The sequence below is a fragment of the Centropristis striata genome, chromosome 9, assembly GCF_030273125.1.
Source record: "Centropristis striata isolate RG_2023a ecotype Rhode Island chromosome 9, C.striata_1.0, whole genome shotgun sequence".
In the NCBI taxonomy this organism is placed as follows: domain Eukaryota; kingdom Metazoa; phylum Chordata; class Actinopteri; order Perciformes; family Serranidae; genus Centropristis; species Centropristis striata.
Genome location: NC_081525.1, coordinates 37,518,150 through 37,534,546, shown reverse-complemented (window position 1 = coordinate 37,534,546; position 16,397 = coordinate 37,518,150). Strand labels below are relative to the sequence as shown.

The following is a 16,397-nucleotide window of genomic DNA, read 5'->3' as shown; positions in this document are numbered from 1 at the left end:
ACATCTTTTGTTTTTAATATGCCTGAAGATATACAGAAAGGTGCTGGTCACAGTCACGGTGCAAGAGAGCATAAGGAGTATGAATACACTTTATTGAGGTCAGGTTAGGGACTGTACAAAAATTACTGGAGGGGAGAGGGTCTCTTAAAAAAAAATCTAAACAAAACAAGGACCTCCCCAGAGTCATTAATATTTTCTGGGGGCTCTTCGCTAAGAATATTCCAGCCACTCTCTATTTTACAATGAAGAGATACGAACCAAAAGGCAACACTTGAATTATAATATGGACCAACTATATAGTATTTAACCCTTTATCAGGCAAAGAACTATATTTGGTAGTTAGAGTCAGGTAATATTTAGAGAAAAAAGTTGCAAATTTACTAGATTAAAGTGGCAAACCTACAAGAAAAAAAGTTGCAGATTTAAGAGATTTAAAGTGGCAAATCTGCACGAAAAAAGATGCAGATTTACAAGAAAAAAGTGAGAAAGAAGCAACTTTTTCTCCCAGATTCACCACTTTAAATCTCATAAATATGCACATTTTTTTTTGTAGATTTGCCACTTTAATCTGGTAAACTTTTTTCTCAAAATATTATTTTCGTATGTTTGTTTTTTTACACATTCTGGCAGTATGTAATATCCTCCAATATTCTCTAGCGTTGAAATTTGGAATTTGCAAGTATTTCAATGAGTGCCCTATTAAGGGTTAAAGTGGTGAATCTGGGAGAAAAAAGTTTCTTTTTCCCCACTTTTTTCCCGTAAATCTGCAACTTCTATCGCACAGATTTGCCACTTTAAATCTCTTAAATCTGCAACTTTTTTTCTTGTAGATTTGCCACTTTAATCTAGTAAATTTGCAATTTTTTGCCCGAAATATTACCTGAAGTTACCAAATATAGTTCTTTGCCTGATAAAGGGTTAACTTGTGTCTACTTGTTTAAATGAAGGGGGGAGGGTACAGCTGTTAGAGATAATTTAAAAGGTTTAATGTGTAATCTATTGAGAGAGAGAGAGCGGGAGAGGCACATAAAAGCACAGAGATAGAGATATAGAGATAGATATAGACAGATATAGAGCTCCATACATACCCTAAAGGATACCCTGTACCTCGGTATCAAAGGCGTCAAATAATAATAATAATAATAATAATAATAATAATAATAGCTCCACACACTTCTTTTAGGACATAGGTGATATTTAATAGGGATCATTTTTTGAGTTTCTTTGTGTTTTGGGTAGAATCTTGCATATTTTACATTTAACCCATATTATCTGTAAACATAAATATCCATATTCTGTGTTCTCATAATTGGTTTTGGTTCTATTTGCTAGTTGATTATGATGGTAAAAATATAAAACTGTGACAGGATTCTTGTCCTTGAAAAAAAAACAATGTGCACACACGTCCAGTGTTTTGTTATTTTATGATCCCTTTCTTTAAAACCTTTTTATATAAATCATCTCATGCGGGGAGGCTGAAATCTAAATTTGTGGTGAGTAAAACTAATTAACCTTCCCATGCAACCCTCCTTTCAGCAAAAAGTAAAAAAGCTCTTTCACTTCCCCATTTCTGACCCCTTAATTAATTTTTGTACAGTCCCTTGAAGGTCCCCTGACATCCCATTTAAGGTGAAGAAAATCAGCTAAATTAGAAACAGGTGACATAGCATTTAGCAAGGCTTCCATACATTATAAAAACCTGTCTACTTTAGTTACATTTAACTATTTTGTGGTGCATACTGCATGTTGTCCAGGCCCGTCAAGTCAGCACTATAATGATTATAATGTTAATGAACACAGATACCCATATGATGTGCTCAGGATAAATAAGGTTATGGTTTTTTCTGTATTATTAGACAGTATACAGTTTAAATCAGTCCTGTTACAGTACAGTACAGCTTTGGAAAGTCACAAAACATGATATTTCTTTTTCTCTTCATTTTCCCTCCACACTTCAAACCCAATCACCTACAAAAACAGAGCAATCAACCCCCACATACACACACACACACACACACACACACACACACACATTCGCACACATTCACTCATTTCCTTTTATCCTATCTCCAGGGCAACTACGAGCACATAACTGTATACTTGTTAATAATAAAACTATGTATTATGACATCATTTATATTCAGATCACACATCCATGGACAGGCGAGAACAAAATGGGCGGTGGCATGTCTGCAAAGTCTTATTAAGAGCAGGGATCCTGGTTTTAGTCAAAGGTGACAGATTTTCTTAAAGAGTCTGCAGACTCTGTGCAGCTCATTTTCCACTTCAATACCTCCTCTTCCTCTTCTTCTCCTCTTTTCTCTCTCAGAGCCACCAGAAGCGTACATAGACAATGAGCATGATGAAAAAGACACCACCGGCTGCCAGCTTGGCGTAAGTGGAGCGGGTATTCAGATACTTGGCGTCGCTCCTGTACTTCTTTGACAGGCTGGACAAGTTGCTGGCCTTGGAGTCAAGCGCTGCAGGGAGGAGAAACAGGAGAAAAAAGGAAAGAGGAGGAGAGAGACACACAGAGAAGGACAAAATCAAATGATGGTCACAGTGTGAATGTTAACCCATTAAGGCCTAAAACGCCTGGACAAAATGCCTGTAAAACCTCTGGGCGATTTTGAAAGAAACCCCTAAAACCTGAAGTTTTTCTGGAAATCCTCTGTAGCAGATAGAAATTAAATTAAAAAAGTATTTGAGAGCTTATACCCGTGGCTTTCATTAGAAGTTTATTTGTCCAAACCTTCAATAAAGTTTTTTTAAAAAATCAACAAACTCAGCAAATGTTACATTTGACTGAATAAAAATCCTATGTTTAATACTAATACATGCCCATTAGCAAGATGCTAACATGATATGACCATTGGAAGAAATAGACATAGTTCTCATTAGCCTACTGTAATAAAAATAATAATAATTATCATAATAATAATAATAAGAATACATTTTATATATTGCACTTTTCAGGGTACTCAACGACGCATAAAGTAACATAAGACACAAACAGTCTTGATTTCTTATATCATCATCACACTCAATTAGTATTATTATTGTTATTATCTCCAGATGGCCACAAATCTGTCTGTTCTTCGGTGAAAATATGTCGTCTAAAAACATATTCCTCATCCATAAATGCCGGTCGATTGGTTCCGAGGGTTCAAAGTTCAGATCAGCAATAAAATCATCGGCTCTGTTTTCATCTAGATCTCTTCCGTCACTTCCTGCTGAGTCCCTCCGCTATAGTCGTCTTCCTCCATGATTTATAAGTTCTGGAAAAGTCCCATGTTGCATTGGGACACTCCCGCATGTATTCTGATCATGATTCCGATGCATTTCATTGGCCAAGAGACCGAAAATAGGTGGAAAAAAACTACAAATACTACAAAACGACGTATCTGCTGTCCCGGCCTTAATGGTAGAATAACACAACATCGCTCCCGGCTTTAATGGTAGAAATGCGGTAATGCTTTCCCGCCTTAAATGGGTTAAAGGAACACTCCACCGTTTTTTCATATTAAAACATGTTATTTGGGTAAGTAAGACGAGTTGATACAGACCTCTTGCGTCTCAATGCGTGCACTCAATCGTCCTGGCGCGCGGAGCTACTTGGCTAGCACTTAGCTTAGCCCAGTTCATTCATTAGGATCCAAACAGATGGACAGTTAGAAGCAACCAAACTCCTCCACGTTTTCCCTATTTAAATACAGCTACACGAGTAGTTAAACGACCAAGTATGGCGACACAAAATAAAACGTGACGCTTTTCGAAGCGGATAAAAAGGATAACTATAAAGTATGGCGGAATAGCACTTGGGAGCACTTCGACTCGGCGCAGTAATATCATCACTTCCGCTCCCTCTCACTTCCATCAGGAGTGATGATGATGATGAACACTCTGCATCAGTTTGATGTGGAGATAACAGACTTACCGGAGAGAGCCTCTCCTCTCTGCAGCACCTCCTCGATGTTAGCCACCATGATCCTCTGGACGTCCTGGAGCTCCGTGTTAATGCTGCCCAGGTTCCTCCTCGCTCTGCTGTCAATGTACGACTTCTTGGTTTTTTGGATGTAGGTGTCTGGTGAGGGAGCGGCACAAATAATATAAGTAGTTAAACGGCAGCCACACAGTCTTGATAAGCTATTACATCTGTCTGTTTGACAATTTTCTCTCTCTGATAGACTGAATGAGTGACATAATCAGAGAAGTGGCATTTCAGCTCCTGTTGATCTTTAGATATGTAGGGCTGGGCTATATGGCCAAACTCTTCTATCCTCATATAGGTCATTTTAGATCTTGATAACAATATAAATCACAAAAAGCATGTTTTTTTTTGTAATTTTATAAATAAAAAGGCTGTATGAAATAACCATAAAGTAAAAGCTATTTTTATACTTGTGTGAATTAAAGAAATTAAATTAAAACTACTGGAGTACTATCCTATTTTATTAAAAAAACTTAAAATAACTTTCAACATACAAATGAAAAGTATATTTATATTAATAAGTAGGGGTGTGCCATATCGTATCGTTCACGATAATATTGTTTTTTTTTTTTTTTGGTAAAAAAAAAAATGCATATCATGATATTGGCAACATTCCTACTTCTTGATGTAGTGGTTAAGGTTGTTTTAATCACAAAAAGCTACTTACTCCCTGTAGCTAAACCATAGGAGCTAAACACATGTAGCTTTCAAAATAAGAGCACATGGATGTGTTAGCAGAATCCACCACAGAATTTACAAGAAGACCGTCAAAATAAGATGCCTTAAATAAAACATACAAGAACCTTTATTCCCCTTTACAAAATGTCATTAAAATATGCCCCCTGAACCCCTAAATGGTTATTTTTATTATTTGCTAATACACAAGAGTCAAGAGTAACTTTTTTTGTATTTGGCAACTGTTGAGATTTGCACTTCAAACTACATTTTAGATTTTTATTTATTTATACAGTCTAAAAAAAATTCATATTTTCTATATCTTTTTAAGTATTTTCTAATATCGTCAAGAATATCGTTAACGCAAAAATAGCCTGAAATATCGTGATATTCTTTTAGGGCCATATCGCCCAGCCCTATTAATAAGAAATACTTCCAGCTATACATTGAAATGCACACAGATACAGAGTAATCTGATTAAGATAATAGTTTGATTTAACTACACTTTGGGCAGAATTATTGGATATAGGCACAATATAGCTGAATAAATAAGTGAGTGAAGGAAGAAGATCCTGCACACTGCTGCTGGACAACACTGCAAGAAAAGTGGGTCAAAAAATGAATGCAATCAGGAGTAACATTGGCCCAGAGGCTCTGTTTTGATCTGCCAAAAAACTGACAAAGAAGAAGTGATGTAGCGGTCAGCCAGTAAGTTGTTGCCCACGGCGACAAGCCAACAGTGACGAGGCAGAGTGGCAAGATTTCTCCTCTTCCAGTGTCTCTCACTGGAAGAAACCTGCTAGTTTAAAAGATTTTCAGCATGATAAATACTTGTTTTAATATGTTTTGATTATATTTGAAGTTAAAGAAACTCACTGTTAGACAAGTTCAATAAATACATGATGAATACAGAGTCAATAAGTAGTCATGGTAAATAATTGTAAATCTCAATATTGAAAAATCATGATTATTGCTATACTTGAGCAGCCCTGTGATCTACTACTTCAATATTATGACTGAAACTGACCTCATTAAGTATTCTGTACAGAATAAATAGAACTGATCTGCATGAGATTCTGTTTCTTTTTCAGTTCCGTTAAAATAAATAAATGTTTCCACATTCAGTTGTCCTTATTAAGTCAGGCCCCCTCAGTCAGTTTTTAGTTCTGTTTTTATGACAGTTTGCACAATAATTATCGCAATGAGTTTATTTAAATGAGTTTAAATTTGGGAAAAACAAAGCAATGGTATGTATCGGGAGTCATTTTGGTAGATACAAAGAGAGAGAGAGATCTATATATTTAGATATATAGAAATATATACACACAGTTCTGTGCAAAGGTTTTAGGCAGATGTGAAATGCTTTCAAAATTAGAAATGTTAGTAGTTTATTTTTCAATTTATCAAAAAACAAAATGCAAAGTAAGTGAACGGAAGAAAAATATAAATGAAATCAATATTATCAATATGTAATTATTCTAGGCATTTTTTCACACCTGCCTAAGACTTTTGAACACTGTATATCTTTACTAAACTCAAAGATCTGATCTCTCTGAATGCTTTAAAATCCATATTGAGAAAAACAAGAGATTGATTCATCCAGGTGTTGTTGTTTGAGCTGATGTTGTTGTTGTTGATTTCATGTGTTGTTATAGTAACTGTGTGTCTTGTGTCTGTTTTGTTTGGACTTGTTCTTTGTTTGTGCTGCTGTTCTGTCTTGGCCAGGACTCCTTTGAAAAAGAGATGTTTAATCTCAATGGGACCTTTCCTGGTTTAATAAAGGTCCAATAATAAAAACATAATAATATCTAGGGAAGTTAAGAGAACAAGTGATAGGAACAGACCAAGGTTATTATATATTAACGAAAACTAACGAAATAACGAAAACTAGAATTGAAAAAACATTTTCGTTAACTGAAATAAAAATAAAAACTAGAGTTTTTAAAAAAAAAACGATAACTAACTGAAACTGTATTTTGTGGTTACAAAACTAACTAAAACTAACTAAAATGGGCATCCCGGTGGCTCACACCGGTAGAGCGCTAACCATGTATGCCATGTGCTGCGGCGGAGCCGGGTTCGAATCCGGCCTGAGCTCCCTTTGCCGCATGTCTTCCCCTCTATCACCCCCTTTCTATCTCTCACTATCAATAAAGCAACAAAAATGCCAAAAAAATAATCTTTAAAAAAAACTAACTAAAATTATGGTGAAAATGTCCTTAGTTTTCGTTTTTGTCAACTTTTTTCATTCATAATTCAGTGTTTCTATTTGAACATGCAACACATGGTAAATATGTTTACTGAGACTTGGATGTCTACACTCCAACCAAAATTCAAAACACCCAGAACTGTAAGAGTTAATAACCTTATTGAGGCTGAGATGATAAACCAAAGGAAATAAACGCAAAATTTATTATGACCACTTTGAATCTGGCACCCAACACATAGCCCATTATAAAAAAACTAAAACTAACACTAAAACTAATAAAAACTAAACTAAAACTAAGCATTTTCAAAAAATAAAAACTAAACAAAAACTAGCAAACTCACTCTAAAAACTAACTAAAACTAACTGAATTTGAAAACAAAAATTCACAACAAAATTAAAACTAAAACTAATGAAAAATCCAAAACTATTATAACCTTGGAAGAGAGAAGGTCATATTATACATTAACATATTAATGGGCACTAATGCAGCAGAAACAACCAACCAACCCAGGAAGCATTCATTCAGAAGCTAATGGCTCTCTTTTCTTCTTACCAAACTCAATGAAGGAGTAGGGCCGGGACACTGTGGGGACCTTCTTTCCGTGTTGCTCATGAAACTCTGCCTGCAGGTCTTCAAGGTAAGCAAAGGCCAGCTTCTTAGCAAAGCTGGCTTCACACAGCACGAGGTATACCACTCCTTTCTCTATAAAATAGCTGCAAGGAGAGAATACAAATGTGGGGGGAAAAATGTCAAGAAACCATTCCAGAAGTATTCTTGATTTATTTCAGTGCTCGATGCCACTGTGCATTTAATGTTGTTGTCGTCACATTCTTCTTGGCCATATGGCCAAACTCTTCTATCCTGATATAGGTAATTTTAGATCTTGATAACAATATAAATCACAAAAAGCATTTTTTTTTTGTAATTTTATAAATAAAAGGCTGTATGAAATAACCGTAAAGTAAATGCTATTTTTATACTTGTGTGAATTAAAGAAATTAGATTAAAACTGCTGAGTACTATCCTATTTTATTTAAAACTTAAAATAACTTTCAACGTACAAATGAAACGTATGTTTATATTAATAAGAAATATTTCCAGCTATACATTGAAATGCACACAGATACAGACAATAGTTTGATTTAACCCATTGAGGCCTGAAAAACCGCTGGGCGATTTTAAAATAAGCCTGGAAATTCTGGAAAAATTCTGGGAAAAAAAGTGTGAACTCTTCTACTAAATAATAGATTTCTCAGCCTCTGTAGCAGATAGAAATGAAATTCAAAAAGTATTTGAGAGCTTATACAAAATACTACAAAACGACATAAACGCTTTCCAGGCTTCAATGGGTTAACTACACTTTGGGCAGAATTCTTGGATATGGGCACAATATAGCTGAATAAATAAGTGAGTGAAGGAAGAAGATCCTGCACACTGCTGCTGGACAACACTACTAAAAAAGTACAAGAAAGCATTCCAGAAGTATTCTTGATTTATTTCAGTGCTCGATGCCACTGTGCATTTAATTTTGTTGTAGTCACATTCTTCTTCATACTCACTGAAATGCCATGGAGCCAGCTTCTAAAGTGCAGCGTGTGGGACTCTGATCATTGAGTTTCCTGAAGAGCTGCTTGGCCTGACTCTGATACTGCTGAAGGTCACGACCCAACTGAACAGATGACAAAACACCACCAGTTACGACACAACTCGCTGAAAACATGGCGTGTCTGACTTTTGTTTACCACATTTGCATGTAGTGCTCATAAGAAACACTAATTTAGCTCCAGATGAGACATAAATGACAAAGATATGAGTGTGATTACTTGCTTGAGTGTTTGACAGGACAGACAAAAAATAAATATCACAGTCCAGATTTCTTGTATTTTCCACAATGGTGGTAATTTCTTGCTGGAAATAAATGGCACAAGGTGTGTTTGTGGTAAATTGTTAATGGTCATTTTTGTGGGTGATGGATGATATTAATTTTCCAGGATGTTGTTGACTCATCACAGATACACGTATGATGTTGAAGCACAGAGCAGAGACAAAACAAACCTTTTCACTTCCCTTTATGAAAGCAAACGAGAGAGTGAGGGAAAGATGTTAGACTCCTGCTTCAGTCATGCTCACACATAACCAAACAAGTCAACATGTTACAATGTCATCCATTTGAACATCTTTACATTCACTGGAGTTTAAGGTTAATATATTAATATTTGTATTAATATTTTATGAGACAGTTGACAGGGGTATGACATGCATTAATCTCATATTTCGCAGTTTTAAAAAATCCTTTAACAACATGTCAGCCAGCCATATTATATATATATATATATATTTTTTTTTTTCCATGAATACCTAACATGAAAAAAACACTTAAAAATCGCCTAAATTCTGTGATTAAATTTGCAAGCAATAGATCTTCTGAGCAGCTAAGGTTACAGTTTGGAAAAATTAATATGTGAGCACCCTCTGGTGGACGAATTACATAATGAAGACACTGTTTTTATTTCATTTTGGTATCTTTATCATGTAGGTTTCATTTTCTATCTTATTTTACATTCCATCCCTTTTTTATATTCACTCAGTGTCTATTTTCAAGCATATAACTTGGTGCATGTCATTTATTTATTGTAAAGCACTTTCAGCTGCAGTTCTACTGTATTATGGAAGGTGCTACTCAAATTAGGGATGCAAGAATGATGTATCAATTAAATTATCAATAATCCAATATCACTGATGCAAATTTAAAATATATTAACATATCATTATCTTTAAAATTGTCTTTTTTATTTATCCCACTTTATTTTATTTTTTAAAGTTGATTCATTTAAATGTCTGGATGAGCTCAGTCATAAAATTGCCTATTTTACTTTCATTTTGTCATTCAATATAAGCATAACTGATTGTGTTCAAAGTGCATGATATTGCCTCTATTATTTATTATATTATTGTTAATCTGTTTTTACTTTTTGGCTGACATACAGATATCTATACAACAAGCTCAAATCTAAAATGTCTACTGATTGGGCTCTAATCTGGAATTTTCTATTTTCAATCAGGTGTTACTGAATTAATTTGGCGATCAAACCTGATTATGAGCATGTTTTACAGCCATCTTTGTTTTTGGCAAAACACATAGAAATAACGGTGGATAGCGGATTTTGGAAGACCTAAATTGGACAGTGTTTACTTTCCTTTGAGCTGCAGATCTAGTATGAAAGTTGCAATACAAATTATGGCTGCAAGACTGATGTATCAATTCAATAATCAATGATCCAATTTCACTGATGCAAAGTGAAAAATAAATATACATCTTATATAGATATCTTTAAGATATTTCTTTATTTCAGTCCGACTTTCCATTTATTATTAACAGTTGATTCATTTAAATGCCTGGAAGAGCTCAGTCATAAAATTGTCAAATCACATTTTACTTTCATTTTGTCAATTAATATAAACATAACTGATTGTGTTCAATGTGCATGATATTGTCTCTACTATTTATTACATTATTGTGAATCTATTTTGACTTTTTGGCTGACATACAGATATCTATAAATCTATAAATGAGATAAAATCTACTACTATCTACTGATTGGGCTCTAATCTAGATTGTTCTATTAGGGTAGAAAGGGTCAAATTCTGCAATGAACCCTGATTCTGCATGTTTTACAGCCATCTTTGTTTTTGGTAAAACACGTAGAAATAACGGTGGATAGCAGATTTTGGAAAACCTAAATTGGACTGTGTTTACTTTACTTTGAGCTGCAGATCTAGTATGAAATGTGCAATACAAATTATGGCTGCAAGACTGATGTACCAATTCAATAATCAATGATCCAATTTCACTGATGCAAAGTGAAAAATATATATACATCTTATATAAATATCTTTAAGATATTTCTTTATTTTAGTCCGACTTTTAAATGTGAATGTCTGGAAGAGCTCAGTCATAAAATTGTCAAATCACATTTTACTTTCATTTTGTCAATTATTATAAACATAACTGATTGTGTTCAATGTGCATGATATTGTCTCTATTATTTATTATATTGTTGTGAATCTCTTTGGATATTTTGGCTGACATACAGATATCTATAAATCTATAAATGAGATAAAATCTACTACTATCTACTGATTGGGCTCTAATCTGGATTGTTCTATTTGGGGGAAAGGGTCAAATACTGCAATGAAACCTGATTATGCATGTTTTACAGCCATCTTTGTTTTTGGTAAAACATGTAGAAATAACGGTGGATAGCAGATTTTGGAAGACCTAAATTGGACTGTGTTTACTTTACTTTGAGCTGCAGATCTAGTATGAAATGTGCAATACAAATTATGGCTGCAAGACTGATGTACCAATTCAATAATCAATGATCCAATTTCACTGATGCAAAGTGAAAAATATATATACATCTTATATAAATATCTTTATATATATATTTCTTTATTTTAGTCCGACTTTCTATTTATTATTAACAGTTGATTCATTTAAATGTCTGGAAGAGCTCAGTCAGAAAATTGTCAAATCACATTTTACTTTCATTTTTTCAATTAATACAATGTGCATGATATTGTCTCTAGTACTTATTATATTATTGTAAATCTATTTCGACTTTTTGGCTGACATATAGATATCTATAAATCTATAAATGAGATAAAATCTGAAATATCTACTGACTGGGCTCTAATCTGGATTGTTCTATTAGGGCGAAAGGGTCAAATTCTGCAATGAAACCTGATTATGCATGTTTTACAGCCATCTTTGTTTTTGGTAAAACATGTAGAAATAACGGTGGATAGCAGATTTTGGAAGACCTAAATTAGACTGTGTTTACTTGACTTTTAGCTGCAGATCTAGTATGAAAGGTGCAATACAAATTATGGCTGCAAGACTGATGTACCAATTCAATAATCAATGATCCAATTTCACTGATGCAAAATGAAAAATATATATACATCTTATATAAATATCTTTATATATATATTTCTTTATTTTAGTCCGACAGTTGATTCATTTAAATTTCTGGAAGAGCTCAGTCATAAAATTGTCAAATCACATTTTACTTTCATTTTGTCAATTAATATAAACATAACTGATTGTCTTCAATGTGCATGATATTGTCTATATTATTTATTATATTATTGTGAATCTCTTTCGACTTTTTGGCTGACATACAGATATCTATAAATCTATAAATGAGATAAAAATCTGAAATATCTAGATTGTTCTATTAGGGTAGAAAGGGTCAAATTCTGCAATGAAACCTGATTATGCATGTTTTACAGCCATCTTTGTTTTTGGTAAAACATGTAGAAATGACTGCAGGAAGCGTTTTTTTTTTTGAAGACCTAAATTGGACAGTGTTTAACCTCATAAAACCCACAGGTGAAGTTGTGCAATGCAGAACAGATTAGAAGCATCATGTGAATAAGGTCAGTGTTGAAACACAGGGAGCCTGTTCTAAGGAATGAGTCAGTAACTTTAGGTAAATAAAAGACCGGCTGGCTCTGTGTACATGCAGCCAGGCCTGATGTTAGCTAACGTGTCACTATAGCATTTGTACAACTTAGAGGCGTTCACGGCAGCAGAAGTGATAACAGCCAGCAGAGAGCTAGCTATAAAATAAAAAAACTGAATTTTTAACCTGCTCGTCCTCCTGCATTGAAGCGGCTAACGGCAGACCGTCCGCCAGCCGAGCGATCATCGTCAGCAGCACCATCTCTCCAAGATGTCCCGGTTATTCTCCGCGTCCCACTAAACTAAATGTTACAGGTAAACTGGTACCAGTGTCTCTCTGACAAGGCTGTAAACTGACAACACCACAGGGCTGACGCGCTGAGCTGGCCGGAAACGCAAGAGCTTTGTGTGTAACAGCGAAATAGTTCCGGCTTCTCGTCATGCGGAATCAAGTGACACATGAATTCTGTTCCTTACTCTATTTTTCGCCCTCATTGTTTTATTTATTGTTTTTTACGGAAGCGTATTGCTGCCACCCTTATAAAAAATATATCCTCCATTTATCTCGTTATAACGAGATAATGAAAGTTTCTCGTTATAACGAGATACTATCATTATCTCGAAATAATGTGATAGTATCTCGTTATAACGAGAAACTTTTATTATCTCGTTATAACGAGACACTGTCAGTATCTTGAAATAACGTGATAGTACTATGTCGTTATAACGAGATAAATGGAGGATATATTTTTTTTATAAGGGTGGCAGCAATACGCTTCCGTAGTTTTTAATTGTTTTGTTTGAACAAAACACATATTCAGTAGCCACGGGCTTATATGCACATAAAACAGTAACAGATGAAGACCCTATACACATTTATTGCATTAATTCACGTGCCACAATTTATTTGTTTTTATTCAGGGATACATTAAAGCACCGTCATTTTCTGCCATATTATTATATTCCTGCGTGAGCATTGTTATATATATATATATTGCACATAACATATCTAAAAAAACTTCTAAATATTTTTTTCATATTCTTTGTTGTACCTTTTTTTAATTGCCTCTATAAATGAGCTCCTATGGCATTTTAATTGTACATTTACATTGACAGTAAAGATATCTTTTATTTTTCTTATCATATCTTATCAAAAACACTAAAAAACATGCATACATTGAGCGCCTTCTTGTTCGTTGAATTTGAAATCAGAGAAATATATTGTGTGACATCCTTCAGTAAAACAACAAAAGTTATTGCTAAATTTACATTTATTAATCAAACACACACACACACACATATATATATATATATATATATATATATATATATAAACATATTTTCCCATAACAAATGAAAGTCTTTAAATATATGTTCAATAACAAATCTGCAAAAATCTTCCCACTTCTCCATGTCCATTCTGCTTATTGCACAGAATGATATCACTCTTACTTTACCAATCCTTTATTGTCCTTTATATCCTGGAGCAAACAAGGATCACAGTGAGTTTGTTTATCTTGTACAGTAGTTGTAGGTGTGAAATTATTACAGCTGAGGGCAGCATTGGCCCGTTTTAGTTAAGGCCTCAGACGGAAAGCAAACAAGACTAAACAGGTGTTCATCTCGAAAGAATGGCTCATTTAATACCCTGCTTGTTTAAGCCTTGTCTAAATGTATTTCCCCATGATACAAAATAAACACCTGACAGGTTTATTCTTCCACCAAGATGCTTTCTGAGACTCCATTTATTAAAACATCTGGCTTCATTTGTAATATTAGCATCATGTTTGGGTTGATCACAAAAAGGGATCAATTCTGTCTTTAGCACAGATTACATGACAAAAAAATAAATTGGAGGTAAACCTTGTTTCAAGTTGCTGCAGATATTTTATTTCCCCTCAGTTTGTCTCACTTAGTTCACCTTCATGATGGTTTGTTGAGACAACAAAAAAGCGGGAAAGATGGAGTAAGCAGGTGCTGTGGCTCAGTTGGTCAAGTAAACAGGAGATCCTGGGTTGAAATCCCAGCAGTACCTAATCTTTAGACTAAATGCAGTTATTTGACCTCAGGCAGTATATTCTTTTGGTTCAAAAATAATCATCATAATATTTCAGTATATAATTTCACCATCCTTTAAACCCAGCGATGTCTTTAATATGATGTAACAGCAATATAGATATCCAGCAGTGCCTAATTGATATAGTGAATATCTCTTAACCTAAAACAGTCCCCTCTATGCATCTACTAAGAAATTTCAATATGAAAACATTTTAAACACATAATTTCAGATTAAGGGGTTAATTTACTTTGATTAATCTTTTGACAGAAATCCCCAACATGCTTGTGAAGGCCTTGGACAACAAAGTTTTGGGTAACGCTTTATATTAAGGTCCTTGTAATAACCATTAATTAACAAGTAATAAGGCCCTTGTAAGTCCTTACAAGATGCTTATTAACATTATTGTGTGTTTATAAGCTTATATAAGTGTTAATAATAGCATTACAATCACCCATGACCCACCCATTATGTCTTTGCCATGCCTTTATTAATCTTATTTTGTTTGCTTATTGATATTAAAATATACTTTATTGCTCATCTATTATAAGTTAACTATAAGTTAACTATGTTTTTTGCAACTACCGGATCTAAAGCGAGAACAATGCCTTATTACTTGTTAATTAATGGTTGAGGACCTTATTATAAAGCGTTACCAACTGTGTTTTGAACTGTGCCCTTAACTGAAACTTAAGGGACTGTGGCTTAGTTGGTGAAAGCACCTATCTTGTATAAAGGCGATCCTAGGTTCAAATCCCAGCAGTGCCTGCTAGATAGTTCAAATCTCTATACAAATAAACCATCATAAAGATCCCTTCTTTTCATAGAGATAAGAAAACACTCTTATCATTTGATTTCAGTGGTTAAGAAAAAATTGTGTGAGTTAGCCTTTAAACCACTGTATCATAAGGTGCTGTGGCTTAGTTGGTTAAAGGGCCTGACTAGAAAACAGGAGATCCTGGGTTCAAATCCTATTAGTTACAGTGGCTTTACAATTGGTTCCTCCTCTGTGGAAAAAAAAACTGCTACTAAGATACTAAAGCAAACTGTTTGCAGACATCCTGTTTGTTCAAAGAAAATGATACAGATCGATGCACCCTAATGCTTCAGTCTTTAACATTTCTATAATATCAGATCAGAAATGTCTTTGATATGATTGGATGTTAAATATCAGAATAGAAGCCATTCATGCACACTGAGTCATGAAACTGTTTTCAACTGTTAGATCGAGCCGGGAGCTTCACACAGAACCATGCAGCAGCAGAAACCAGCCTTTGCATTAGAAGTGGAGGTGTGACGTGGCAACTCTTCTCCAAACACATGCACATATTTTAACATAAGCACACACCTAATACGCAGTCTGCACTCATCATGGCTTAATTCTTTTTTTTTTTTTTTGAAAAATCTTTTTATTGGTATTTGTAATTAAACAAAAAACAGGTTACAGATTCTGTAAGTGTACACAATAACTCCCCCAATAAGGAAAACAGGAGAGAAAAAAAGAAAAAAAGAAAAAGGTAACAGCTGAATTGACTGCTAAAATAAAATAAAAAAAGCGATACAAAAAGGGTTTTTATTCAAAAAGTAAGAAATTAAAACAAAAAAATTAGGATGTATGATGATCAAAAACAAGTTGATTGAGGAAAACCTGGAATACTGAATGATGAAATTAATTTATTTCAAAGATATAGAGAATTAAAAACTCAGTCAGGTCACTTTAGACCTATGTTGTGCATCAAAGGGTTAAGCTTTGGGCAGACTGGTGAGAGGTGAAGAGAGACAGAAAGACTTCAGCAGACCTTTCAGCACCTCTCACGTCGTATCACTGGTGAGTGAGTCAGGTGTCTCGTCTGCAGGGAGTCACTGTCACAGGCTGCAGCCCGACACAGCAGACCCCCACCGAGTGACCCCCGGCGTCAGCCACACAGCATGTCTGCTGCCTGTCTGACATTTTATGGAGGCGAGACACGGCATGAGCCAAGAGGAACAGAAATGTGC

General features: G+C 34.5%; 1 protein-coding gene across 1 annotated transcript; it reads right to left on the bottom strand.

Annotated features, from left to right (window-relative positions):
- Nucleotides 1–1,177: 1,177 nt before the first annotated feature.
- sec22bb (SEC22 homolog B, vesicle trafficking protein b) lies at nt 1,178–12,742 on the bottom strand. Its single transcript, XM_059341410.1, has 5 exons — nt 12,531–12,742; nt 8,436–8,545; nt 7,429–7,589; nt 3,938–4,084; nt 1,178–2,480 (listed from the first exon to the last, which is right to left on the bottom strand). The coding sequence occupies exons 1-5, from the start codon at nt 12,603–12,605 to the stop codon at nt 2,326–2,328; spliced, it is 648 nt and encodes a 215-aa protein (XP_059197393.1). The 5' UTR covers nt 12,606–12,742; the 3' UTR covers nt 1,178–2,325.
- Between the last annotated feature and the right edge of the window lie 3,655 nt (nt 12,743–16,397).